This window comes from Chlamydomonas reinhardtii, chromosome 17, assembly GCF_000002595.2.
Source record: "Chlamydomonas reinhardtii strain CC-503 cw92 mt+ chromosome 17, whole genome shotgun sequence".
Classification (NCBI taxonomy): domain Eukaryota; kingdom Viridiplantae; phylum Chlorophyta; class Chlorophyceae; order Chlamydomonadales; family Chlamydomonadaceae; genus Chlamydomonas; species Chlamydomonas reinhardtii.
In genome coordinates, this window is record NC_057020.1 from 2069408 (window position 1) to 2094719 (window position 25312).

The window sequence follows — 25312 nt, forward strand, 5'->3', positions numbered from 1 at the left end:
CTCCTGTCTCTGCAAGCTGCATGCATAAGACGCTGTACTCATAAGGGCATAATTGTTCAAGGTCTGCATCTGCGAACGAACTAACGAGCGAGGGCGAGGGTTAAAAGGAATCTTCTGAAGTCGTTTCAGCGTCTAGGTTTAGGTTCAGGAGCAGGTGGCTATGGCGCGTGTGTATGTCGGTAAGTGAACGATAGTATGCTGAGCTGCTCTGGCTAAGGGGGCAGCCGCTGGCACCGCTCTTGGCAGTCACGCCTCGTGTCTTCGGCTGTCCAGGTAACCTGCCCTCGGGCATCCGTGAGGAGGATTTGGAGACAGAGTTCGTGCGCTTCGGCAGGCTAAGGAACATCTGGGTGGCGCGCAAGCCTCCAGGTGAGCGAGCGAGTCGCTGCAATTCTAGCGATCGCGGCGCGCTGTGCACCGTGCTGACTTTCTGCGCGCCCTATTGTCCTCCAATTTACCGCAGGATTTGGTAAGCATACACGCACCTCGGGAGCAGCGCAGGGGCCAAGACAGGCGAGGGTCTAAATGTACTCGGCACGGCCAGTTGGGCTCGCCGCTCTACGCTGGAGGCTGGACAGAGAGCGCATTGACCTAACCCCCGCAGGATGACAAGCCTCGCTGATGCGACCACAACCCAGCCTGACCTACTGTCGGCCCACCCTCCTGCGCTCCCCAACCCCGTCGCACGCATCGCCTTCTCCTCTTCCCATCTCCAAGCACGACCCCATCAACGCACACCGCCTGCGTCATATATGTACTGGCGGCAGCTCATCTGCTGCCGCCCACTGCGCCTTCTCGGCTCGTCCTAGTATCGCATCGGGCCCGTCCCCTTCCCTCTACCCGTCGCCAACCCCGCCGTCCTCGCCGCGCCTCAGCCGCATCACCCTTCACCGTCAGCTACACCCATGCCCTTCAGCAATGGCCCCTGTGGCCTGTGCACACGTCAGCAACGACCACGCCTCAGCCACTTCAACCCTCACCAGCCTGCACCGCCTCACCTGCAACACCGCCCCCACACCTGCCACCTGCTCGCCCACTGGCGGCCACCCGCCACCGCCTGTGCTCGCCCCACCCTCCCTGGCGTAGGTCGTGGGTTGCACAGGCAGCGCGCGGCTTACACTAGCAGTCCTCGTGACTGCACACACGGGAAGCAGCTCCTCGCTTGCTCCGCGCCTGCCCTTTGCCAGCAGCCTCATTCAGCCTCATTGGATACACCACAGGAAATAGAGCCTCTCAACAACATTGAAATGCCGTTTCCTGACGCCTGCGCCCTCCCTGTAACTTCCTCCGCTCTCAACCTGCAGCGTTTATTGAGATGGATGACCTCCGTGACGCGGAGGACGCGGTGCGCGCTCTGGACGGCATGAAGGGCTGGGTGAGTCGCGACGCAACGTACGTGCTGCCGGTGACTTGACGAGGTTGTGGGTGACCTGGGTGTGTGTTGCGCAAGGTAGGCTTGATGTCAATGAAGTGGATCGCTTATCATGGACACAGAACTAAGTGTTGTTTGGCTTGCTATTCCTTACTGCAGCGTGTGGAGATCTCCCGCAACCGCGGTCCGCCCCCAGGGCGCGGCGGCGGCGGCGGCGGCGGCGGCGCCTTCCGCGGCCCCCCCCCGGACCGCTTCGACGACTTCCGCCGCAGCCCGCCGCGACGCCGCAGCCCGAGCCCTATGCGCCGCCGGAGCCCCAGCCCTTACGGCCGCCGCGCCAGCCCGCCGCGACGCCGGTCGCCCAGCCCGCCGCGCCGCCGGTCGCCCAGCCCGCTGCGCCGCCGGTCGCCCAGCCCGCTGCGCCGCCGCAGCCCCAGCCCGATCCGCCGCCGCAGCCCCAGCCCCATCCGCCGCCGCAGCCCCAGCCCGCCACGCCGGTAAGCGCTTTTGTATTGATGTGTGATCACAAATACGTTCTGTGCCGCCTCTTGACTCGCGTGCTGTCGAAACGTTGCGGGTCATCTGGCGGACTTGGGCGGACAGCTATTTCAACGCATTGCTTCAAATGTTCACATTAGTCGCCCAATCCTTCAAACGTTCATGGTTCCTTTTGTAAACGTAGGTCGTCCCCGCGCCGCGATAGCCCTGTGGGCGAGCGCCGGCCGCGTAGCCCCAGCCCCATCCGTGAGCGCTCAGCCTCGCCGCCCCGGCGCTCGCCGCCGCCGCTGCGGAGCCGCAGCCGCAGCCGCTCGCCTGTACGCGACTAAGCATGGCGGCGAGAGTTGGCCACGGCGCTTTGGCCGTTGGCCAGAGCAGGGTGTGTCACTAGTGACGTGTTTGTTAGTTTACGTGATGTGGGTACTGGCAGTGCCGGGTAGTTCGAGGGGCAGGACGAGGGGCAGGAGAGGGTGCACAAGCGCTTTTGTGATACAAATCATGAAGTCGAGCCCGATTGGCTTGATGGTCATGGCAGGCGCCGCCAGAGGTGCCCCCGGGCGCCGCAAGGGCAACCAGGCATGCTGCAGTGGAAGGGATAGGATGGCGACGCCTAATACAATGAAGTGACGAGTCTGGTGTCCCGCGGAGGCAGCGGTTGAGCGCCCGTTGAGAGCATGCGGGCGCGCAGGAGAGAGTAAGTGCGGTGCTTGCGCGTGTGCAGGTGTGCTGCGTCCCAGGCATGGGGGCTATGGGGCGACACGAAACATGGAGCTGCAGACGCCAAGGAGGATGCCAAGCTGCCGGAGTGGAGGCATGGAGCCAAAGCAACAAAGCGGAAATACAAAGCTTAGGGAACTGTAACGCACTGGCTGTTATGTGCCGCGACTCATGTGCAGTAGCTCAAACCCCACGCCCAGACGGCCAGACCCCTGCGCGCACAGCAGGCATTGGTCGTACTCAGTCACCTTCAAGGCGTTCAAGCTTTCATCCGTTCCGGTCATCCAAGCTATCGTCCAGGTCACCTGAGGGCCCGTCTGTCCGTCCCGTTGATGAGTCAAGACTGCTTATCACTCCAGGATTGTCCGCGTCCCGACCTGTAACCCATCGTCCACCGCCGCAGCACCCTGCGCCGCGGCACGGGTACTAGCACCACCAGCACCGGCGGCTCCACCAGCCTCCGCACCTTTAGATCCTGTCCCTACACTCTCCGATTCCGCTCTTGCTGTGGCCCCAGCCCCAGCGCCGCCGCTGACGCCGCCTCCTATCCCTAGGCCCACCGTCCCACTTGCCCCTCCTGCCATGCCTGATACTTTCCCTACAACCGCGTTCGCTGCGCCCACGCTGCCCCCGCCATCGCCAACGCCCGCACCCGCGGCGACCGCGGCGCCCCCTACTACCCCTGCTGCCCCTCCTCCTGCGCCCGCCACTGCCGCTCCCGCCCCCACGCCTGCCCCTGCCACCAACCCCACCCCCGCTCCCGCTGCTGCCGCGCCGCCGCCGCCATTCCTTGCGCTGCAGCAGCGCTGCCATGCGTCGCGGCCCTCCACGCAGGTGGCGGTGGCGGAGGCGTTGACGGTGAGGAAGTAGCGCCAGCCGCGGTGGGTGCGGCCGGCAGCCTTGTTGGCGGCCAGGAATTGCGAGTGGCCCGTGCCGCGACCCATCTTGGCCTTGTAGTCCTCGGCACTGCGCGGAGTGACGCGAGGGATGGTGGGGAGTGATGCGCGTGTGGTGGTGGCAAGGGCGGGTGAGCCCTGATTATGTTGGCTCAAGCAAAGCTATGCGTAGGACCTAGCGCATTCGTACAGCAGCCAAAGCCTCGTAAGAAGCATACGGTACTAGGTGCTGGGTATGTACCCACGGTATGTACCCGTTTCTGTGTGATTTCATGCCCCATGACCACGGCCGCCGCCCGCCTCCCAGCCGCTGCACCTGCGCGTGACGTAGTGGAAGACGGCGATGCGGTCCCAGTGCACCGCCTTGACCACAGAGGAGGACAGCTCCTGAGGAGTGATTGGAGTGAGGAGGGCGGAGTGAGGAGTGAGGAGTGAGGGCCAGGTGCCAGTAGGCCCCAATGAGGCAGAGCGCCGGGCAGGCGCAGCAGCAGGGAGCGGCAGAACGGAGCAGGCGTCAGCGCCCCGGTCACGGACAACAGGTCAGCAGGAGGAGTACAGGCCACCCGCATGACAGTTGTCAGGTGCCGTTCTGCAAGAGCGGCGAGGCCCGCACTTTCCGGGCCTCACCCACCAGGAACTTTTCGTTGACGTATCTGCATCCCGGCTTGAGCTCGCACACGTGTGGGTTGCAGCCGCGCTGGTAGCACCTGCAACATACCACACGTCACAGCGCACCGCATGCAACAATGACATTATCGGCTCCCTACCATGTCACCACGGCACGTTCGGAAACAACACCAGCGAAGACATCGTGGTTGAGCCAGGGCCCCGATCGCTAGCCCATCCGCCATGCGCCATGCCGCTCTGCGCTTCCGCCCTCGGCACCCCCGGCCTTATTGCGGCTGCCAGCTCCTCACCGTGTGGCTGTGATGCTCTTGACAAAGCCCAGCGGTATCGAGTTGAACTGCCGCCAGTTCTACAGTCAACACAGCGGCGCACAAGAATGTGTGCCGTGATGGGCTCAACTTTGCTGCTGCAGCTGCTCCGCAGGCCTGCATGCTTGCCAGTCCGTCAAAAGCACCCCATCCCTGCCACTCTGCCGGTGCCAGAGATAACCCAGATCACTGCGACGCCAGCACAGCCCACTCCGCCCCCTGCTCCCACCCCGCCAACCCGTGTGCACAGAGGCCGCCCGGTGCCGCACGCCCACCACCACCACCACCACCACCACCACGACCACAACCACCACCACCACCACCACCACCACCACCACCACCACCACCACCACCACCACCACCACCACGCCCACCACCACCACCACCACCACCACCACCACCACCACCACCACCACCGGCCGCGCAACAGGAGCCAGCAAGCACCCCGCGCGCCACTCACACACATGGCCACGCGGGCGCGCGCACCTACCTGCAGCGCCGGCTTGGGCTGGCATTGCGTGTACTGCTCCAGTGTGCTGCCGCGCGGCCGCCGCATGTGGCCACTGGGACCAAACAGCTGCCAGTGCACCAAAATGCCGCCGTACGGCTCAAATGCAGCCAGGAAGGCAGGCAGGCTGGGCGGGTCAGGCGCGGGCCCGAAGTTTGGGACTGCTGCTATTGCGTCCGCGCCGGCGGTCGCACTGGCCGCTGCGGTCTGCTGCTGCAGCGGCTGCTGTTTGAGGATAATGTACTCATCTGGGTCGATGAGGACCATGAAGGTGTGGCGGTAGGAGAACATGCTGCAGGGGCACAAGCAGGTGGGGAGCCCCCAGAGTGCACGGTCATGGCAGCAGTTACCACGCCTATCGGCCCCGCCGAGGGGACGTGAACGCACCCAGGAGCGTTGAATGAGGGTATTCCAGCTTGGGCCCGCACGGTTTCGAGTACTGCGGTCCACCCTCGTGCAACATCCCTCGCCGCGGACACGCACCGGAAGCAGTTGTCATATGCCCAGCCCTGGGGCGACAGGAAAGCGCGGGTGGAGGTGTTGTACAGGGACCTGTGGTGCGCGTCGTCCGCCTTCCACGAGTCCGAAAAATAGAACACCTCGACGAGGCTGGAGAGGACGTAGTCCTCGAGCACGTCGGCCATCGGCGGGCTGCTCTGGTGGTCCCACACGTAAAATTTGTCAATGCCGATCCAATGATGATATTGGATGAATTCCCGAATGTAAAGGTGCTCATTCTTAGCGAGCACGCAGGCCGCGACGTATGCATGCGAAGGATTTTGCTTGGGCAGCTCCTTCGCTTGCCGCGCGTGGCCAAAGTGTTTGTTCTGGCTAACATGTTGCGTAGTGCTAGCAAGAGCAAGGCTTGCGGCGCTTAGCAAAAAGAGTGCTACGTGCGCGAGGCCAACCCTGGCGCCTTTCGTGCCGTGCCTCACCATTCGATAAAGTCAACCTACACACATCATCTTGACATTTTTATTGGGGTGTGTGTTGATGTGGTGGTGAAGTTGGGGTGTGTGGGTGGGGGCGCTGGGGTGATCTAAGGTGGGGGTCTGCATGGGGCCACACACGCACGGTTGAGCAATTGCTGGGCACGGTCAGCACCAAAGTTGTATTCCGGAGTGTTCAGTCGCGTATTGCACTTGTATACGACAACAGCCATTGCGTGATCTGGGCCTGAGTCCAACAACTTCGGTGAAACGAGTTCGATCGCTGTAAACTCGCTCTAGGCCAACGCCACGTACCGGGTCTCACTCGCAAATGCCCGCCACCTACAAGACTGTTATCCTAGGCGGAGGCAATGCCTCTGGCTACGCCGCGAAGGCGTTCGTAGAGGCGGGCATCGAGAAAGACTCGCTAGCGATTATCACCGAGGAGCCGTTCGTCGCTTATGAGCGGCCGGCGCTCTCCAAGGGCTACCTGCTGGGTAGGTCGCGCTTGGATTGCGTCCGGTAGATGCCGGCTTGAAACCCAATTCGCAACGTCCGTTACCCGTTACGCTCGTCACGAGCGCAGTGCGTGCGAAAGCGCACGCGTGTCCACACGCACAGCCCGCGCCGCCGGCTGTGTCAGACATACGTCAGGGCATAAGATAGGAGGTTACAGACCCCGTATTTTGTCAAACGCGTGTGGCTGAATTTCATGCCAGGAATTGTCGTAACCCTCGAATTCACTGCGCCTACACGGCACCTGGGCCCATGCCAGCGCGGGTCAAGCTGTCCTCCCGGCTTGTCGTTTCTTAACCGATGTCTCAATTTAGTTACCCATCTCACACGTTCCTCATGTAATAGGCGCCGCCCGGCTGCCTGGCTTCCACACCTGCGTGGGTGGCGGCGGCGAGCGCCAGGCGCCCGAGTGGTACGCTGAGAAGGGTGAGCGCAGGCGGCGGAGGCTGAGGGGCCTAGGGGCGATGATCCCGGCTGGGCTGGAAGGCAGAGGTGACGGTATGCATATGCCGTGCTTCAAGGCATGGATGTGGCGGGCATGGCAAATGAAGCCTTGCCACCTTGGGTGCTGCCGGGCTATGCGCCAGCATGTTGAGCGGGCAGCGCGGATATCTGCGGATAGACATGCAGAAGCCACCGCTGACATTCCACCGTTTGTCTTCCTTGGCTGGAACTCTAGCTAGGAGCCGCGGAGTGTCCTCCTGACCGCCGTGCACTCACACACCCCAAATGGTCTACCGTCTACCACTTCCTTAACTAATCATGAATGTAACCCCACCTTCCAGGCATCACCTACCTGACCAACTCGCGTGTGACGAAGGCCGACCTGGCGTCCCGCACGCTGATACTGGCCTCCGGCGACACCGTCAGCTACAGCCAGAGCCTCATCATTGCCACCGGGGCCCGGGTGAGGCCGGGCAGGGGGGCGCTGGGGTGCGGGGTGGGTGGGTTGGTACTGGGAAAGGGAGGAGGCGGGTGCGCGCCAGCGGGAGCGACCAGACGCCCTGGCTGCGGGGGCACCAGGGCCGTCGGGACGAGGTGTGGGACAGTGGGAGGACGTCAAGGCGCGGGCAACGCCAGCCTGCGCGCTGCCGTTGCGGAAGGCAACAAACTGTGCACACGTACGTACGTGCGTCCGCACATCGCCAACGTGACTTTGGCCCACGTGACCCGCAGGCCGTCAAGCTGACGGAGTTTGGTGTGCCGGGCGCCGACCTGTCCGGCATCCACTACCTGCGCGACGTCAAGGTAGGGCGGCTGGCGGGTGGCTGGGTGGCGGCAGTGCCAGGCTGTGCTGTAAGGGACTGGGCTCAGCTGGCGGCGCCTGGTGGAGACCTACGGACGGCGGGGGCTGGCGGCGGCTGGCGGGGGTAAAGATGCGCATAGCGCTGAGGGCGCGCATGGGGGGCGGCATGGGACCGGCATGGGGTGGCGTACGGCAGCCACCCGTGCCGTGCGCTACCCATGCATGCAGGCACCATGCATGTGGGCAGAGCACGCGCGTTTGACTGTAAGCGCTGTCAACGCCTCCCCTTACGTCCTGTCCTTTTACATGACGCAGGACGCCGAGTCGCTGGTGGCAGCTGTGGCGGCGGCCAAGGAGGCCAGCGGCAAGGTGCGCGGGGAAGGGGGGAGCCGGGGCGCGTACGTTGTCTGGATTGCATATTGTGCGGGTACTGGAGACTATAGGTGCACTGCAGTAGTTCGGAGGGTAGCTGGTTCCAGTTCCAAGTTAAGGCGGAGAGCCGCATCGGGCCCACAGCATCACATTAGTTCGCCTCCAGACCCGCTAGTACGCATGGTGGCGAAACAGGAACTGACCACACCGCAACACAATTCCGCACCGCACACAGCGCGACACACACACACACACACACACACACCTCCAGGCTGTCATTGTGGGCGGCGGCTACATCGGCATGGAGTGCGCCGCCGGGCTGGCCTCCACGGGTCTGGCGGGCGCCACCACCATCGTCATGCCCGAGGACCGCCTCATGGCGCGACTGCTCACGCCGCAGGTAGACGCAGTATTTCTGTGTTCATATGTTTACAGAGCACACAAGGGAAGGAAATGCGCGGTGTCCTGTGTGTTCTGTGTGTGTATGTGTGTGCATAGGAGGGGTGGGAGAACGACAATGCCAGGACCTATGTGTCCGGAAAGAGTGCAGGGCAGATGGTGAGATGCAGCGCCTGGATGAGCCCCTAGCCAGAGCCCCTAGGCGCAGCCCCTGCCCGCGGCTCACCTGCTGTCTCCCCCACACCCACACCCGCTGCCGCCTGCAGCTGGCTGCTGTGTATGAGCGGCTGTACGGCGACAAGGGCGTGACCATGGTGAAGGGAGCCAAGGTCACAGCCTTCACCGGCACGGACGGCAAGGTGCGGCGGCGGCCCGTGCGGCCGCGGGGCTGACGGCTGGATGGGAGGTGGGAGGTGTTGTGTTAGGGAAGGGTTGCATTGCCCATTCAGTCACTCCCAAGGAAGCAGGGGGCATGCACGCTTTCGGGCAGCTGGCATTTGGCGCCCTGCATTGCACCGTCAGAACCCTGGTAACATTGGTGGGTAGTAAACTGCGAATGTCTTGCAACCAGGTTTTGCCCCCCACCCCCGAGCCCCCGACCTCCTACTTCCGCACTGCTCACGCTCCATTGCGTCTCTCAACTTTCTTGGGTGTGCGCCTCCCCGCCCTCACACTTTTGCCGCCAGGTGACGGGTGTGACCTACACGGACGCGGCGGGCGCCAGCCACCAGCTGGATGCCTCGCTGGTGGTGGTGGGCGTGGGGGCGCGCGCCAACTCCGACCTATTCACCGGTGCGTGGGGGTGTGCGTGGGAGCGTATTGAGATAGGAGTGGTCGGCAAGGCCAAGCCTGATTCAGCCGATGCCAACAACCCGACGCGAGCCACGGAGCGCCAGGGCTTCAAGTGTGGGTTTTAGTGTGCAGGGCGAGTCGGGTAATGGAGACTGGCGGCGGTGGGCGCATCATGCGTGGGCCGCGCAGTGCATGCGCGCACCTGCAGCCGCGACCCGCCGTGTTCGTGACGCCGCACTCCTTCGCGCGCTGCCTCCACACAGGCCAGCTGGAGATGGCTGCGGGCGGCATCAAGGTCGACCGCATGATGGCCACCAGGTGAGAGGGGAAAAGGGTGGTTAGGGTGGGTAGCCGCTCATGTGGAGAACGCAGTAGTTATACAGGGGGTGCACGGGGGACACGTGGCCCCTGGTTTGGCAGGGAGAGTTGTCTTAGGGCAAGCGCGTGCTTCCGCGGCGAATGCGCGGCGACTCCGGCGACTCGACTCCGACGTGGCTGCTCACCCAGACACCATACCCCGCTGACTTGACCTGCCGCTGCCTCCTGCCGCTGCCTCCTGCCACTGCGTCCTGCCGCTGCTGCAGTGTGCCGGGTGTGTACGCTGTGGGCGACGTGGCGGCGTTCCCGCTGACCAGCGTGGCCACCGGCCAGGAGTCGCACGTGCGCCAGGAGCACGTCACGCACTGCCGGTGAGCGCGAGGCGGCCGGGGGGGGGGGAGCGGGTGTGGCAGCCCGCGACTTCGCCAAAGGGGCGCAAGATGCAGGGGCGCACAGGGGTAGGAGGTTTAGCGTCAGGAACTTCTTAATGCGTTCCCGCGTGCCTGCCGCCCTGACAGCTCCCCTCTGCCCTGGTGCTGTTGCGCGTGTGCAGGTCGAGCGCGGCCCAGGCAGTCAAGGCCATCACCAGTGAGTCCCTAACCCAGACCGCTTGCAGCGCACGTCCGGGTTTCCGCCACAAGAATGCTCACGGGCGTTTCAGCTCCTCAGCATAGCGTTGGCAAGAATGACACGTGGCACGAACGTCCGACTCCTGCGTTCTTACACCGGATGGCTGTCTGCTGCCATGCAGGCACCTCCGCGCCGCCGCCCGCCTACGAGTACCTGCCTTTCTTCTACAGCCGCGTGTTCAACTTGTCCTGGGTGTTCTACGTGAGTGCCGCAAACCCCTGGCACGGCGGGGCGCTGTGTGCATGTGTGTGTGCCCCGTGCCTACCTATGTTGCCGCACTCGGCCGCGCCCAAACCTGGGGCGACGCAACCCGTCCCTGCCTCCCGGTATTTCTGGACCTTGGCGGCGGAAAGCAAGGGGCAATGGCAAGAAAGGGGTCATGGCCATCCCACTAACGGATGCGGTACTCATCGCGTAACCCACTGTAGGGCGAGGCCGCCGCGGACGCCACGCCGGTGCACTTCGGTGACCTGAACGAGGGTGGGTGTGGGTGTGGGTCTGCGCATATGGGCGCAGCGGGTTGAGTGCACCATGTGCTACTCGTACTGACTTGCGCCGTGCAGAAGAAGGTGCAATCGCGTGTGTGCATGTTGCCGACCACCGCTGTTTGAACCTCCGGACCGGCCTCACTCAACTCAGACTCTGCCCCTAAAGTGCACGCCGTGGACCCCACCGTAACCCCCATCTCAAACCCTAGCCCCAAACCGTACCGTCCTGCTGCACCTGTATTCCCCGCTCCGCAGCCAAGGTGTTTGGCTGCCTGTGGCTGGGCGCGGGCGGGCGGCTGGTGGGCGCCTTCCTGGAGGGCGGCAGCGGCGAGGAGGCGGCCGTGCTCAAGTCGGCGGTGGCGGCGGGCGTCAAGGGGCTGGACGCGGGGCTGGACACGGCCAGCGGCAGCGGCACCGTGGCGGCCATCAAGGCCAAGCTGTGAGCTGCTGCGGGGAAGGCGCTGGGGAGAGGTGCTGGGACGAGGTGCTGGGAGCATGCGAGGGAGGTGCTTGGAGCATATTCGAGGGAGGTGCTGGGGAAGATGCTGTGCATTGAGGCTTAGTGGTGGTGACTGGTGGTGGTGGTGGTGAGCTGCAGAGCTGGCTGTTCGTGCCGTGCGGTGGGGTAGGCAAAGCGTGAACCAGTGCGTGCGCGCGAGGCACAGCAGTGTAGTGGGTATGGGTGTGCATGCATCAGGGCGCTGCATGACAAGAAAAGGTGGCTCTCCCTTGCAAGGGAAAAGTGGGCTGTGCCGCCACGCCACGTCCTCCGTCTGAGGCCGAAGGTTCCGATACTAGCCTCATCTCCCGGACATAGCCGGGGTCGGTTTGTACAGGCACCGCCCGCCATATGTGCCCAGTCGCGCCCAGCTATCAAGCACTAGTGCAGCAGGCAGCAGGCCAACCAGACAGCAAGGAAAACACCCCTGCCGCTGCAGCCGACTGCCCGCTACGCCATCCTCGTCAGCACAGGTCGCTAACCAGACAACACCGGCAGGTCTCAACCTGCGCGCCGGCGCCGCTTTGAAGGCGGCGCCGCGCTGTCCTCCTCCACGTGGCCTTGCCCGCCCCCTCTGCTCCAAACATGTATGCGCGCCGCCACTGCCGCTGGGCCCAGGGCCGCCCGTGCCGCCGCCACCACCGGGCCCAACGCCGTGGCCGCTGCTGTTGCCGCCGGTAGGCGCGGTGCCACCGCCGCCGCCAACGCCGTCTCCAGGCCCTGCACCGCCGCCACCGCCGCCAGCAGGTCGCAGGGCTGCAGGCCGCGGTTTGCCAAGCAGCATCTCCATCTCCATCAGCGCCCCCTCTGCTCCGCGCCCCCTCTGCTCCGAACATGCGCGCCGCCACTGCCGAGACTACGCTGACTGCCGAGACTACGCTGACTGTGTTTGATGAGACGGTGTACCCTTCTGTGTCTGTGGCGCGCTTCAAGTTCGGTCGAGCAATGAGCCCATTGCGCGTCCGTACGCCCTCGCTGTCCCCGCTCCCGGGCCGGCCTGGCGCCCGCAACGGGCCGGATGGAGGTAGTCTTGTGCCTGACATATCATAATTCCCTGGATCGCTTCGCTCAGGGGGCTCAGCCCAAAAACGTATGGGAACGAACAAATGGCCAGGGTTCCTGCAACGAAAAGCAGCTGACCCCAGCTGATCCCCAGTCCCATGAAAAATGGATACCATCGGCTTTCATTCAGACCCCGTGTATTCCCATACGTCCCCTTCCGCTGCATGAAAAAGGCCGTGCATGGTGCTCTATTGCGAGATGCTTGAAGCAGGGAAGGCTTGAACTTGCCAGCAGGCTGTAACGTAGCAGCGACCGGTGTCCAGGGCGGTTTCCGTTCCGCGAGAAGGGAGCCAAGGAGAGACGCCTCGCAAGCTGGATTGCCCAAATTTTCGCAGGCAGGGGTTAGGGGCATACATGGGACATGTTGGCTTGAACAGGGCGCAGAGAGTCCGGGAATAGGGGAGGTTGCACATGCTTAGCCGACAACCCTGCGGCGCAACCTGCACCACTGGTGATGGGATTGGGCCGCAGCCTTCCCCATTCCCGACATCACACCCCGCCGCTTACCAGCCAACCAACCAGCCAGGAGCAGCAACTAAGCAGGCTGTCGCCTCGGAAGTCCGGAGCTTGCAGGGAGGGCCCATCCACTGGCGCTAGCGCACGGCATGTCGGTCCACGGCTTGTCGTGGAAGCATGAAAGTGCAATGGGGCCCGGCCGGCCGGCCGGATGGAAGCGCAGCGGGGACGGCCCAGAAACGCAACGGCGTGCACAACCGGCCGTGGTAGCCACGTCCTGAAACAGTGAGCGCTGCGGATGACGCCGTCAGCAGTGAGGACTCGGGCCATGGATGCCCGTCTTATTCATCATTCAAGTACTACTAGTAGTGTGTTGTCCATGGAATTGTCGATGGGCGGGCTGGACCCACGGGCTGGGCCTGTCTGGCCTCACTGATACCGTATCCATGGGCATCAGGGAATGTCGTGTTGCATGCGTAGGGGAGGCCAGTCAGCCACAAGGCTGAACAGAGGCAAACGTCTTACACATACTGTCAGTTGTCCGCACTGAGTCACCAAGTGGTACTTGGCGAAGGGTCACCAAGCCGCCCTTGCGCACTCGTACCGGTGCACCAGCCCGGCTCCCGGCCAATGTACACCTCCTAACAGCTCACCACGACACCACACATCAGTATCCAAGGCTGCACATGTTGGGGGGCGTTCACCCATTAGGGGCACGATAGGCTCTGGCCGGGTGGGGTCATGGGGACTGAGCTGGGATGGGGCGGTGTGGTGGTTGTGGTGGTGGTGGTGTGTGTGTGTGTGTGTGTGTGTGTGTGTGTGTGTGTGTGTGTGTGTGTGTGTGTGTGTGTTGTGTGTGTGTGTGTGTGTGTTAAACAAAGAATCAAACGGAACAAAATTCCGCCATACACGCGCGCGAAGTTACCAACAAATACCGACGCCGGTTACCGAGCTCCGCGTTTTGTCGATGTTGCCCCAGTTGTCACCTTGAGTATACTCACCCGCATATGTTGCCTGGAACCCCCTACCCGGGCGTTTGGCATTCAGCCTCGTCTCCGAGGTGCGCCCGCATGCGCTGCCATGCTCCGCGTCGGCGACGCGCTACAACGTTTACCGGGCACGCCTAATCCCCGGTGTCTCGTCCATGGTCCATAGCCAGTCTTACCTATAAGCGAGAGAGAGAAGTAAAAGCATAGGGCGGCAGCACAGAAGTGTCACGGGCATGCAAAATGGCAACGGTGAAGAGGGGCGGCGTGCAACAGGCATGCTACCTAGCGACCTAACACGCATCCCACTAACTATACGAATGCCCGGAAAAAGGGGGCGAGTCAGAGGCAACGAAGAGACAAATATCGCTAGGCCGCATGGGCGTCCGTGGCGGGCGGCGGTTATGGAGACGCTGATCGCGCACGATGAGGCACGGGGCCGGAACCCCATGTGCATGTGTGTGTGTGTGTGTGTGTGTGTGTGTGTGTGTGTGTGTGTGTGTGTGTGTGTGTGTGTGTGTGTGTGTGTGTGTGTGTGTGTGTGTGTGTGTGTGTGTGTGTGTGTGTTGAAAAGAAAACAACAAAACGAAGCCCGCCCAGACGGCGCGACGGAGTTACTTACGGATACCTACCGATACCGAGCGTCTTGTAGCCGCGTGTGTGTGTGTGTGTGTGTGTGTGTGTGTGTGTGTGTGTGTGTGTGTGTGTGTGTGTGTGTGTGTGTGTGTGACAACGGTTTACAGTTGTTTATCAGATCACGTGATCGTGTATCCGGACAACCCGTAGTTGCTAGTGCCAGGGGCGCATTAGCACCTTGTTTGTCGCGCATGGGTCTGGCAGTACATGTCTCCCAAGCCTACGCGTAGCGTTAGACGTCAGTTTGGCCACAGGAGCCGCACCTCCATCTATTGTGGTTAGACACTGATTTGGCCCTAAGAGCCGCACCTCTGTCTATATTGTGAGACGTCGGTTTGGCCCTAGAAGCCGCACCTCCGTCTATATCAACACTGCTGCGAGCCGGCAGCTGGCCACTATGCATTGTTTGTTCGCCTAGCAAAAAGTCATGTACCGTCCAAGTCCGGCACGTGGCCGCAGCAACCGCAAAACAAGCACCCCGCCGGCACTAGCTACCTTCCCTTCCCCACAGGGCAGGATATGCCTAAGGGCAGCCACAAAGTGAGAGAGAGGATCAATAACCAAAACCGTCTGTGTCCTAGCCCTGCATTCCCAACAAGCCTAACTTCCGCTGGACTTAAACACACACACAATGCGCGCCCCTCTCAGTTATCCGCCATGTGCATTACTGCACGGGGTGTACGCAGCGCCGGTCCCCCTCCTCAGTCACGATGTCCGTGCCCCGCCAGTACGGCTGCAGACCCCGTTCCACCAGGCTGTCGAACTGGGCTTGCCGCGCGCGCCTAGCTGCCCGCCCCTCCGGCGTCAGGAAGGGGGCCACCGTCACGCCTGCGGTGTGTTTAATCTGCGCCGCAGCCCTGATGAAGGCCGCCCGCTGATCCCTGGTCACCACTACCTCCACATTCCAAACGCGACCCGCGTTGCTAGCCCGCCACCGACGTTCATACATGCCCATCGAGCCCTCTCCCAGGCCCAGAGCAGAGAAGTCGCCGCGCGCCATCGCCTCCGCCTGCTCGCTGCTTGCGCCACGAAGCAGTATTTTGTTGGCCGCCATCGCCCGTGGCGGCGGCGGCAGGTGTGTGCACGCTTGCGGCTGCGGCGGGTTCGGCCTCGCGGCCTCTCCTGCCGTGTGTGTGTGTGTGTGTGTGTGTGTGTGTGTGTGTGTGTGTGTGTGTGTGTGTGTGTGTGTGTGTGTGTGTGTGTGTGTGTGTGTGTGTGTGTGTTCGCGGGTTGGAGAGGTAGCCGTCCATGCAAGACGGGAGTCAATGAAAAGCTATGAGTAGGTATAAAGTGCCCACACCGAGCCCGTAAGCCCCGCCCCTCCGATTCTGTCTTTAGCTTGACCTGCCTCGCATCCCCCCATCCCATTCCCCCCTACCGACTTCTGGTTGGTGGGCGTGCGATGGGACAGTGGTAAGGCAGGTTGGTAAAGTCCCGTAGGGTGAAGCTGATTCCCAGAACCCAACAGATGGCACACAGTTGGCAACGGCAGGTTCTGGTTGGTGGGCAGGGGTACGTTGGTGGGCAGGGGTACGTTGGTGGGCAGGGGTACGTTTGGAACCGCTACCACGAGTGCAGTGCACATGCGTTTGGTGAAGCACACATAACTGCGAGCTACTTGAACTTACAAGAGGCCGTTGTCCAGGGCGGGAGTCAGGGAAAAACGTTCACATGGCCAGCCGCGTGGCGAGCCATGCGACCAGCATGCAAACCCTGGCCACTTCGCCGGCTCGCAACCTTTACTTAGTTGTCGATACCGCCACTGCAGCATGTAGAGTATTAGGTCTTGCAGTGCAAGTCCTGCGTCGACCACCGGGAAACAGACCGAGAGGTGCCAGGATGCTTTAACACATATTTCTTTATGTCCAGCAAACATCAATGCATTCGAACATTGAATAGAAGCAATCGGTCGCCCTGCGCCTTCCCGCGCTCGCGCCCGACAGCTCAACGCCGTTTGTCGACAGCCCCTGCGTGCGCCGGTTTTGAATGGTGGAGCGTCTTGTGCCAGCTCAGGCTGGCGGGCAACGAAGTAAGAAGATGATTCGCCGTGCTACGATTTTGGAGCGCAGCACGCTCGCAGGCTTGACTATTCCTTATTACCCCGGACTTTTATCTCATTGCATTTTGTGTACTCAGTATGCCTGACCTGTGATATGTGAACTTTGGGGCCGTCACGCTTCAACACAGCCTTCCGACTAAAGTTGCCACGTTTCATCAGGTCATGGAGCTCGACTGTTGGCTGCGATAGGTGGAGGGCCCAAAGGAGCCAAGACCGGAGGTACGCGTTCGACCCGAAATCCCTAGTCTGCATTCTGTCTAATTCCTCATCAGCCGTGTCACCGCAGCGTTAGCATGCCATCTTGTCGTGGCCTTCGTTGTGTGTAGGAGCTCCAGCATATCGGGGCACGCCCGCGGGCGCCTCACAGCTGCCCTTTCCTGTGCTCATTCCTCCGAGCGGGCCTATGCCCACCCGCCGGGACGGCTTAGCTGCAGGGCGAGGTGAGGGGGTTGTGTGGCGTGCATGACGGGAAGATGGTTAGCAAGAGGGCATCAGGACAACCTCGTCGTGCGACCCCGCTACCCGGCGTCCGCTGTTGGACCCACATCCTCACCGAACCCGGCCACGTGGCGCCACCCTTGGTTCCCGTGACGCCGCAGGCAATGCACAGCTTCAGGACGCGTACGATATGGGCAACAGCGATGGGGAGGCGGAGGGCTCGGGGCAGGCGGCACCGGCCTGGCCCAAGTCGACGGGCATGAAGAGGCCGCCTGGGGCTGCGTTTGGCGGCAGCGAGCCCAGGAAGCAGCAGTGTACCGTCAAGTCCATGTTTGCTGCGCAGCGGGAGGTGAGGCCTGCAGGGTGCGCAGCGGTCTCAGCGCTGGAGCTGGGCGGGGGAGTGGCGGGGCAGCGCGGGTGGGTGTCAGCCGCCAACAATCGATGTGGGTTGCGCCGGCAACGTGGCACCGTGGCAACTCAGAGAAGATTGCCCGTCCTGATGCCCCCTTTACCGCCCCCTTGCGCGCGCACGTAGCGGATATACCAGAACCGGCTGACGCCGGCGGGCATGGTCAACTTGGGGAACACCTGCTACCTCAACTCCGTCATCCAGGTGAGTGCCTGCGTGCCTGGCACGACACGGACCCCGCTGGACCCGGAGCGGGGCGGAACGAGGCCCGACACGTGGCGTGCCTTGTCCGAGCGCACACGCGCCGTATGCACATGTTTACTCTCATGCACCGTTCAACCTGGCAGTTTGCACCACCCGCGTCGCCTGGGGATGCCGTAGGTACTGCTGCACATGCCCAGCTTCAACGGAGACCTGGGGCACCCGGCGCTGGAGAAGCTGCGGAACCAGCAGCTGCTGCCGCACGGCTCGGCGGGCGTGTGGGCGGCGCTGCAGGCCACCGCGCACCGCCTGAGGATTGCCACCGCCTCGTGAGTGCCTTGGCATGACGCGACGCGGTGTGCGAACCCACCTGGTGGCCTGGCACGGTGCCGCAACGCCTCCGTGGTTGGGGGTGCTTGCTAGGCAACATGGGTGCATGGCGCTTGCCCGCCACTTTTCTTTCCGCCACGCTACGCCTCCATGAGCCCAACAGCCGCGCTTGCCCCCTGGAACTTCCCAGACCCACATTCTCGGCTCTGCCCTCCTCTCCTGCTGCCACTCCGCAGCCGCAGCCCCAGCTCGGACCTGGCCAAGCCCGCGGTGGAGCCGGGCGAGCTGCGCGCCGCCATGGGCCGCCGTAGCGGGCGCTGGCGCGGCTTCGGGCAGCAGGACGCGCACGAGTTCCTGGTGGAGCTGCTGGAGGCGCTACAGAGCGAGGTGCTGGCGGCGGAGGTGAGGGAGGGAAGGCAGGGGCAGGGAAGGGAAGGACCCGAACGGACTGTGGCAAACCAAGAAGGTGAGAAGCCCGGAAAGGGAAGTTGAGCGCTGCAGGGCAGGGGGCCGCGATGGGGCCCCGAGCCTTTGGAGTTGGATGCGATTGCATGGAGCCGCAGCTGCAGGCTGTTAGCTTGTGTGCGCCTCAACTGCGCCCCACTTCCCAACGGCCTGACTCGCCCGCGACACAGGCGGTCGCTGCGGGCAAGCAGAGCATCCGCATGTCCCGCACGCGCGACCCCGCCGCGCGCAACCTGTCGGGCTGCCTTGCGCACACGTGGACGTGCCGCAGCTGCGGGCACGTGGCGCGCGCCAAAGAGGTGTTCAGCTGCCTCAGCCTGCAGCTGCCGCCCTCGGGCTGCGTGCGACTGGAGGTGCGTTTTGGGAGGGCGGAGTCACCAGGCGGGGGGGGGGGGGGTAGCCATCCATGGGATGGTGTGTATCAAATATGAAGTGAAGTGCCGACGTCCACGACGGGGGGGACGGGCTGTGAATACCAGCCCAAACTCAAGCAAACCAACTGTGGGCGTGTGGTGTGGGCGTGTGGCTTGGCGCATATGTGGGCTGCGCACCCGGGGGCACGATGCCACGATGGCTGGGGAAAGCGCGAATACCATGCCGCGGCTATCTGAATCGGTGTGCCCTGTACCTGCGTGTGCCTGCGCCCGCAGGACCTGGTGTCGGAGTTCCTAAAGGTGCGTAAGCGGCGGCCATGGGGCATGTTGCACGGTGTATGCAATCGGGGTGGCTGTGTGCTGGTTTGGGCGTGAACATAGGGTATGCGCCGCCAAGGTACCGGTTGTATGACGCAACTTCATGCGATTAAAGCACAAGCCGACGCTGTGTATGCCCATGTGTGCAATGCCCGACAGGACGAGGTGGTGGACAAGAACTGCGACTCGTGCTCGCCCAGCTCGCCCGTGCCGCACACCGCCAGCCACCACTTCTGGCGCCTGCCGCGCGTGCTGGTCGTGCACATCAAGCGCTTCATGCCGCTGCAGCAGCAGCTGCCCGCGCCCGCCCTGCTGGCGCCAGCGGCGCAGCCACCGCCGTCCGCGCCCGGTCAGGGCGTGCAGCGGGAACAGACCAAAGAGGGCTCCATGCCGGCGCCGTCCGCGCCGGGCTCGATGGAGGACGAGGCAGAGGCGCCGGCGCCGCCGGCAGGTGGCGAGAGCAGCGGCGCGCCTACGCCGCCGCTGCGGGACTCGCTGACACCGGGCACGCCGCCGCCGCAATCGGCGCTGGCGCCGGCCGCCGCGCCCCAGCAGCAGCGGGAAGCGACGCCGCCGGCGCCCTACTACTATGCAAAGGTCGGGCTTGCGTCCGCCATGCTTTGCCGTTTGCGGCATGTTGTGCGGAACCGTGTGTGTAATGGCATCTTCCGGCTACGGCCCTCCTTGGTTCCTACCATCCCCACCCAAGCGACGCCACGCTCCGCTCCCTGTCATGGTGCACACAGGTGCACACGTCGGTGGAGGTGGAGCCGCGACTGGACCTGGCGCGCTACTGCGACGGGGGCGCGAGGGCGCACGTGCACCTGCTGGAGGGCGTGCCTCCGGCCACACGTGAGTGCCTGCCGTATACGGCTTTGTGTGTGTGGAGATGGCGGCGTTGGAGAAGCGGCGGGGCGGCCTTGGGACTGCAGAGCCGTATGTGCAGAGGCAGGGTGCGGGCGAGGCGGGGATCGTGCCACGGGTTGGTGTGAGAGCTGGAAGGCGGCCGCGGGGCCAGGGCTGAGAGGGGTTCGGTACCGAGTGTTGCCACTGTACTCGTGACGAGCCCTGCATCCGACTTGCAGTGGAGCGGGCCGCTGTTGACGCGGCTGTCGACGCGGCGGCAGGTCCGGGGCCCAGCGGCGCGGGGCCGGCCGCTGTCGCAACGGCGCGGGCACCGGAGGTCTGCCATACGCTGGACACCGTGGGAGGGGGTTCTACTTGCCCCAGCCCTTCATTCATGCTGAGGTGCGTGGTTGTGAATACCATGGTCTTGCTGCGACATGCGAGATTTGGTATGCCGCTTCAATCCGGGGGCCTGAGCGAGGTCGCCCTGCAGCCTCTTTAGCCCAAGTTCGCCTTCCGCCTGCGCTGCAGGTCGGGGCTTCAGGAGCGGACGGTGGAGGTGGGGCACCGGGACGGCACCGGCGCCGACGGCGGTGGCGGCACCAGCACCATTTGGAGCACGGGCGGCATGGCGGCAGCGGCCGCGTGCGGCGAGGCCACACCCCTCGGCGGGATCGCGCCCTCCTCTCATGCGCGCACCCAACACCGTGACAGGCAGGGGCTTGGCGATGACGGGGCAGCGTTGGGGCTGGGCACCGGACGCCGAAGCCAGCCCGGCTGCACCGGAGGGACCGCAAACGGGTCAGCAGACGGAAGCGCCGGCGGCGTGACGCCAGCGGTGGGCGTGTCCGGGCGCAAGGACCCTCGTGTGCTGCCGACCAGCCGCTTCTTCAGCCCAGCCGGGGGCAGCGGCGGCGGCAGCGGCGACGGCGCCGCCGGCGCCGTCACGCCCGCCACGGGCCGCGTGGGTCGCGTGCCCTTCGCCGCCGACTTGGCGCTGGACCTCAGCACGCGCAAGCCGGTCGGCGCCTCCGGCGCAGCGGCCGCTGCCGCGGCTGCGGCCGCCCGCGCGGCCGCCGCCGCCACTGCTGCCGGCGGGGGAGGCGTTGATGGCGGGCTGGGTGGCGTGGGCGGGCTGCTGGGTCACAAGCGGCTGGAGGACATGACGGACGAGGAGCAGCTGGAGTACGCGCTACAGATGAGCATGCTGGACCAGCAGGAGCCGGCAGCGCAGCCGGGGGAGGTGCAGCCGGAGGCGGCGGCGCCGGCGCCGGCAAAGTTGGGTGCGCCGCCAGCAGCGACAGCGGCCAAAGCAGCGGCGGCAGCCACGGGCGGTGCCACCGGTAGCGCGGGCGGCTGCAACGGCGGTGTAGGGGACGGTGCCAACGCCACCGCTGGCAAGTCCGGCGGTGGGCACAGGGTGGTGCTGGACCTGTCGGACGCGGTACCGGGCCGCGCGCCTCCCAAGCCGGCGCACGTCAAGGGCGACAGCAGTGACAGCAGCGGAGGCGGCTGGGTAAACGGCGTGGGCGGCAAGCACCACCCGCTGGGGTCGCTCCACCATGAGCACCACCAGCACCAGCCCCGGGATGCCGGCAGCGGAGGCGGGACTGGCAGCGCGGGCGCACCGGACGTCGACGACGGCGCGGCGCCTGTCATGTTCGCGGATGGAGACGACGCCAGCCCGCTCGAAATCCAGGACGAGAGCCCGAGTGGGGCCGTGGCGCGGGCAAAGGCTGGGAAGGCAGCTGCAGCCGGCGCGGCCATGGGGCCGGCGCTGTCGGAGGCCAGCGGTGAGGGCGGGGGCAGCGCGGTGGACACAGGTGCAGACGACGACAACGACCACCATCACAACCACAACTCGGACAAGCACGCCCCCGCCGCGGGCACGGGGCTCAAGGGCGGGGTGGTGGGCGGCAGCGGCATCACGCGGATCAAGCCCGGCGGCCGCAAGGCAGCCGGCCTGCTGGCCAGCAAGCGCCGCAAGAAGCGCGGCCTGCTTGCGGGCACTGGTGGTGGCCACGAGCACACGCACGCGCACGGCACCCATGCGGGCTTCGGCTTCTTCAGCGGGACGGGCGCTGCAAACGACGGCACCACCGCGCAGTCGCCGGCGGCCGCGCGGGCCGCTGCCGACGACTCGGACCGGGACGCGGAGATTGCGGGGTGGGGCGGTGGCGGCGCCGCGGGCGACGAAGCCGACACGGAGGCCGCCAACGACATGGAGTTGGATCCAGACATGCTGGAGGCCATCCGGCTGAGCAAGCAGACCTTCGAGCAGGAGCAGCGGCAGCGGCACACCGGAACACCGTTGGGCGGCACAGCTGGCGGAGGCGGCGTTGGCGCGGCGGGCGGGCATGGGGCCGAGGACGCCTGGCAGCGGGTGCTGGCGACGCCGGACGCAGTGGCGGCGGAGGTGCAGGCACAGGGGTGGGGGCGGGCGGGCGGGCACAGCGGCGCGCAGGCGCCGCCGCCGTCGCCGCCGGGCCGCAAGGCCGGGAGAAGGGCGCCCGTCCTGGTGGGGAACGACTGCATCCAATGTGTCATTAATTGGAACAATAACGACGACGACGTACTTACTGACGACCAGGCCAACGACGTTGAAGCGGGTGACGGCGACGTGGGAGCCATTCCAGGTCAGCGCGGTGCTGCAGGCGACGGCGACGGCTGCGTTCCCACGCTTGCGCGCGCCGGCAGCGGCACCGGGCCCGCAAGCGGCCGCCACCGAAGCCGCAACGGCGCGTCCAAGGTCAGCGAGGACTTTAAGTTCGCTTTTGATAACTGGAGGGAGAACAACGGGGGCGCGGCGCAGCCGCCCGCACAGGACGGGGTCGGGAAGCGCGCGGCGCCGCTTGGGGAGCGCGCGCTCATCTTGGTGCCCGAGTTTGCGACGGCGCCCGGGGCGGCGCTGTCTTCCGGCCGAGCCGGCGGAGCCGCGGCAGGTGGCGCCGCCTCCGCGGGCCAGGCCGGCGGAGCCGGAGACAGTGGTGGCGGCGGCGGCGACGCGCCAGTGACACGCGTGGACCTGACTGGTGGCGACGACGAGGAGGATCCGGAGCTTGCCAAGGCGCTTGCTCTAAGCATGGAGACGTACACGGTGCGTGCTCGGAAGAGAGCGGTGTGTGGTCGGGAGAGGCTGGTTTGTGTGATGGGGACAGAATGCGGTGTGAGTCGGGAGTGAATGGTGTGTGGCGGGGCATTGCGGGGGGCGGGGGTATGGGGCACGGCATGTTTTGGAACTCATGGAGTGCCGCAGGCAGGCGCCTTGTGTGACCGGTGGGAGCAGGAAGGGTCGCAGCGGCGGGTAGTGCGAGCGCGGGGCTTCGTCTCCTGCTTGCGTTTGCGTGTGCACGGCATCATTGCTGTTACCCATGACGTGGCCGCGCCCTGACCCTCCCACATGCACGTGCACGCGCACAGGAGGACATCGAGCGGCAGTGCAACAACTGCCTGGCGGACGCCGCAGGCGCCGCCGCGGGCGGCGGCGGGGCCGAGCACGACCTGGCCGGCGGCGTGGCGCTGTCGGCGGGGGCCCCCGGCGGCAGCGGCGGCGGCGCGGCCGCCAGTGACGCGGAGGGCGGCAGCGGCGCGGAGGTGCTGCCGCCCTTGCGGCCCAAGGTGGGGCTAAGGCCACGGGATGTAGGCGGATTTTTGGGTTACCCTTGGTACCCACTGTCCAGCCCATGCCTTCGCCGCAACACCAACAGCGATAACTTTGCCCAGCCACAGTTGCATTTCAAGGCTGCTAGGTCATGCTCTACACACTTTGGCTTCGGCTCTCGCAACACGCGTAACATATCATGCTACAGGTGGTACTCGTGGACGACAGTGACGGCGACGGCAACGGCGGCCAGGATGCCGCGACCGGCAGCGAGCAGGCCGATGACGACGCCGACGGGCCCACCCCAATGGAGGTCGCCGATGCTCCCGCCGCGGTGGCCAAGGGGGTCGCCGGGGTGGAGGGCGAGCCGGTGGTGCGGGCGGTGCGGGCGGCGGCGGTGGCGGCGGCGGCAGTGCTGCCACTGCGGCAGGCGGCCGCGTACCGGCTGGTGGGGGTGGTGCGGCACAAGGGGCAGACGCCGTTCTCGGGGCACTACGTGGCGGACGTGTTGGTACGGCACACCGCTGAGGGCGCGCCGGTGAGCCGCGGCTGAGGGTCTGGGCGGGCTAAGCGGGGGAAGTCGAAACCAGTCGCAAACAAACGTAGGCTGTGGACCTTGGGGAAATGATGCTCGCACATAAGGAGTAAGGCGAGGAGGGAGCTGGGTAGCTACGGAAAGCACGGCGGCGGCGAGTGGGTGGGAAGGGGGAAGGTGGGCACTGGAACGGGAACGGGAACGGACGGCAGGGGTGATGGCAAATGCAAGGTGACCGCAGGGCGCCTGGTGGGGAGCATGTTCAGCTCTTATCGCTTCATGTGTTGGGATGGGACTCACACATGGGACCCCCCCCCATTCCCATTACATCTCTCCCGTCACACACGCCACGCCGTCCCATCCTGCTCGCCCCCTCCTGCGCACACGCCACACGCCCCGCCCTCACATCCTGCTCGCGCCCACCTGCGCCGCCCTTCTGCCCCGCGCCTTCCCTCGCGGCCAGGTGTGGTACGAGCACAACGACTCGGTGGTGAGCCAGGTGGCCTTCGCGCGCGTGCAGCAGGACGCCGCGCAGCAGGGCTACATGCTGTTCTTCGCCAACGACCTCACGCGGGCGGCCACGGAGGCGGCGCGGGCGGCGGCGGAGGAGCGTGCCAAGCCGGAGAGCGCCAAGGCGGGGGCTGCGACGGCGGGGCCTGCGACGGCGGGGGCTGCGGGCGGGGCGTGGGCGTGGGTGAACGGCGGCAAGGCTGCGGAGGCGTGAGGTGGAGATGTACGCATGTGTGTGTTAAAGAGCACAAGGAAAACAACAGCATGTGTGTGTGTGTGTGTGTGTGTGTGTGTTTGGGGCAATCGAGGCCAGTCCCAAGGAAACCGGGCGTAGGATGATGTGCACGTTGTAGATGCAGAAACGGCTGGGGTCTTCTTGCGTGTGAGTGACGTGTGACCGCTTTTCGTGCACAGACTTTTTTACGGATCTAAGGGGGAGCGAGAAGTGCCTTCGCACGTCCATGGACAATGCCCCCAACATAGAGGCGTGTGCTTAGTAGGCGCCCGCGTCAAGGTGGCTGGGTTGATAATGACCCGGGAGGGGAGGGCTCAGCCCTTTTCCTGCCTCCCTAAGGCAGCCACCTCCTTGTTTACGGATCTGCTTTAGGACAGTACTGACCAGTAGACAGGTTGTGATAGAACAAATAGTGTAGTGTATGTTCTAGGACAGCTGCGCGAGGGGGAGCTGGCAGTTGTGCGTGCAGCCGGCTGGGAAGCTGCGTGCCAGGCCTGGACGTGCATGGACAGCATGGCGGCTGACGCGGTTTGGGTGGCTGCGCGAGAGAGAGCGGGTAGTTACGCGGGCGGACGGCTGGGAAGCTGCGACTGGGGCCGGCAGTCAAGTGCGCGTGGCTGGCTGTTTGGCGTGCCGCGCGGCTGGGAGCGGACAGTTGCGGTCAGCGCCGGCGGGAGAAAGGTGCGTGCCGCGCTGCTGGCTGGTGTAGGCTCAGAGGGAAACGCCGGGGAAATCA

The 25312-nt window shown here is 64.9% G+C and overlaps 6 protein-coding genes across 7 annotated transcripts; 4 read left to right on the forward strand and 2 right to left on the reverse strand.

Moving 5' to 3' along the window:
* The first annotated feature begins 48 nt into the window (after positions 1 to 48).
* On the forward strand, positions 49 to 2743 carry CHLRE_17g712000v5 (uncharacterized protein). The gene is made up of 6 exons (XM_001700421.2): positions 49 to 179; positions 274 to 369; positions 464 to 469; positions 1305 to 1375; positions 1532 to 1869; positions 2055 to 2743. Exons 1-6 carry the CDS (start codon positions 161 to 163, stop codon positions 2197 to 2199), a joined length of 675 nt encoding a protein of 224 aa, XP_001700473.1. The 5' UTR covers positions 49 to 160; the 3' UTR covers positions 2200 to 2743.
* A 66-nt stretch (positions 2744 to 2809) lies between these two features.
* On the reverse strand, positions 2810 to 5899 carry CHLRE_17g712050v5 (uncharacterized protein). Its single transcript, XM_043072097.1, has 6 exons — positions 5410 to 5899; positions 4909 to 5218; positions 4401 to 4459; positions 4115 to 4190; positions 3800 to 3870; positions 2810 to 3553 (listed from the first exon to the last, which is right to left on the reverse strand). The coding sequence occupies exons 1-6, from the start codon at positions 5568 to 5570 to the stop codon at positions 2938 to 2940; spliced, it is 1293 nt and encodes a 430-aa protein (XP_042914556.1). The 5' UTR covers positions 5571 to 5899; the 3' UTR covers positions 2810 to 2937.
* Positions 5900 to 6058: 159 nt separating this feature from the next.
* CHLRE_17g712100v5 (uncharacterized protein) lies at positions 6059 to 11465 on the forward strand. The gene is made up of 14 exons (XM_043072098.1): positions 6059 to 6352; positions 6717 to 6797; positions 7157 to 7278; positions 7548 to 7619; positions 7933 to 7986; positions 8261 to 8389; positions 8655 to 8747; positions 9075 to 9180; positions 9444 to 9498; positions 9765 to 9869; positions 10052 to 10086; positions 10250 to 10329; positions 10557 to 10608; positions 10872 to 11465. Exons 1-14 carry the CDS (start codon positions 6187 to 6189, stop codon positions 11057 to 11059), a joined length of 1338 nt encoding a protein of 445 aa, XP_042914557.1. The 5' UTR covers positions 6059 to 6186; the 3' UTR covers positions 11060 to 11465.
* Positions 11466 to 11908: 443 nt separating this feature from the next.
* CHLRE_17g712126v5 (uncharacterized protein) lies at positions 11909 to 12430 on the forward strand. The gene has a single exon (XM_043072099.1). The coding sequence runs from the start codon at positions 11950 to 11952 to the stop codon at positions 12163 to 12165; it is 216 nt and encodes a 71-aa protein (XP_042914558.1). The 5' UTR covers positions 11909 to 11949; the 3' UTR covers positions 12166 to 12430.
* A 1914-nt stretch (positions 12431 to 14344) lies between these two features.
* CHLRE_17g712150v5 (uncharacterized protein) lies at positions 14345 to 16238 on the reverse strand. Its single transcript, XM_001700368.2, has 2 exons — positions 15884 to 16238; positions 14345 to 15377 (listed from the first exon to the last, which is right to left on the reverse strand). The coding sequence occupies exon 2, from the start codon at positions 15307 to 15309 to the stop codon at positions 14920 to 14922; it is 390 nt and encodes a 129-aa protein (XP_001700420.1). The 5' UTR covers positions 15310 to 15377; positions 15884 to 16238; the 3' UTR covers positions 14345 to 14919.
* On the forward strand, positions 16149 to 25310 carry CHLRE_17g712200v5 (uncharacterized protein). Of its 2 annotated transcripts, XM_043072100.1 has the most exons (16): positions 16149 to 16284; positions 16474 to 16533; positions 16641 to 16754; positions 16914 to 17101; positions 17288 to 17365; positions 17543 to 17691; positions 17929 to 18094; positions 18328 to 18510; positions 18808 to 18831; positions 19009 to 19446; positions 19596 to 19701; positions 19935 to 20097; positions 20227 to 22792; positions 23116 to 23313; positions 23505 to 23834; positions 24295 to 25310. In XM_043072100.1, exons 3-16 carry the CDS (start codon positions 16718 to 16720, stop codon positions 24553 to 24555), a joined length of 4887 nt encoding a protein of 1628 aa, XP_042914559.1. In that variant the 5' UTR covers positions 16149 to 16284; positions 16474 to 16533; positions 16641 to 16717; the 3' UTR covers positions 24556 to 25310. The 2 variants fall into 2 exon arrangements, with proteins under 2 accessions (XP_042914559.1, XP_042914560.1); XM_043072101.1 differs by lacking the exon at positions 16149 to 16284 and having other exon boundaries at positions 16369 to 16533.
* The last annotated feature ends 2 nt before the right edge of the window (positions 25311 to 25312 follow it).

Coding starts and splice junctions, on each gene's coding strand:
- CHLRE_17g712100v5 (XM_043072098.1), top strand. CDS start 6,187: ATGCCCGCCACCTACAAGACTGTTATCCTAGGCGGAGGCAATGCCTCT. Junction 7,987..8,260: donor CCAAGGAGGCCAGCGGCAAG/GTGCGCGGGGAA, acceptor ACACACCTCCAG/GCTGTCATTGTGGGCGGCGG. Junction 10,609..10,871: donor CTTCGGTGACCTGAACGAGG/GTGGGTGTGGGT, acceptor CCCGCTCCGCAG/CCAAGGTGTTTGGCTGCCTG.
- CHLRE_17g712050v5 (XM_043072097.1), bottom strand. CDS start 5,570: ATGGCCGACGTGCTCGAGGACTACGTCCTCTCCAGCCTCGTCGAGGTG. Junction 5,219..5,409: donor GCATATGACAACTGCTTCCG/GTGCGTGTCCGC, acceptor GTGCCCCTGCAG/CATGTTCTCCTACCGCCACA. Junction 3,554..3,799: donor TTCCACTACGTCACGCGCAG/GTGCAGCGGCTG, acceptor CACTCCGCGCAG/TGCCGAGGACTACAAGGCCA.
- CHLRE_17g712000v5 (XM_001700421.2), top strand. Junction 1,376..1,531: donor TGGACGGCATGAAGGGCTGG/GTGAGTCGCGAC, acceptor TCCTTACTGCAG/CGTGTGGAGATCTCCCGCAA. Junction 1,870..2,054: donor AGCCCCAGCCCGCCACGCCG/GTAAGCGCTTTT, acceptor TTGTAAACGTAG/GTCGTCCCCGCGCCGCGATA.
- CHLRE_17g712200v5 (XM_043072100.1), top strand. CDS start 16,718: ATGCCCACCCGCCGGGACGGCTTAGCTGCAGGGCGAG. Junction 18,832..19,008: donor TGGTGTCGGAGTTCCTAAAG/GTGCGTAAGCGG, acceptor AATGCCCGACAG/GACGAGGTGGTGGACAAGAA. Junction 19,447..19,595: donor CGCCCTACTACTATGCAAAG/GTCGGGCTTGCG, acceptor TGGTGCACACAG/GTGCACACGTCGGTGGAGGT.
- CHLRE_17g712126v5 (XM_043072099.1), top strand. CDS start 11,950: ATGCGCGCCGCCACTGCCGAGACTACGCTGACTGCCGAGACTACGCTG.
- CHLRE_17g712150v5 (XM_001700368.2), bottom strand. CDS start 15,309: ATGGCGGCCAACAAAATACTGCTTCGTGGCGCAAGCAGCGAGCAGGCG.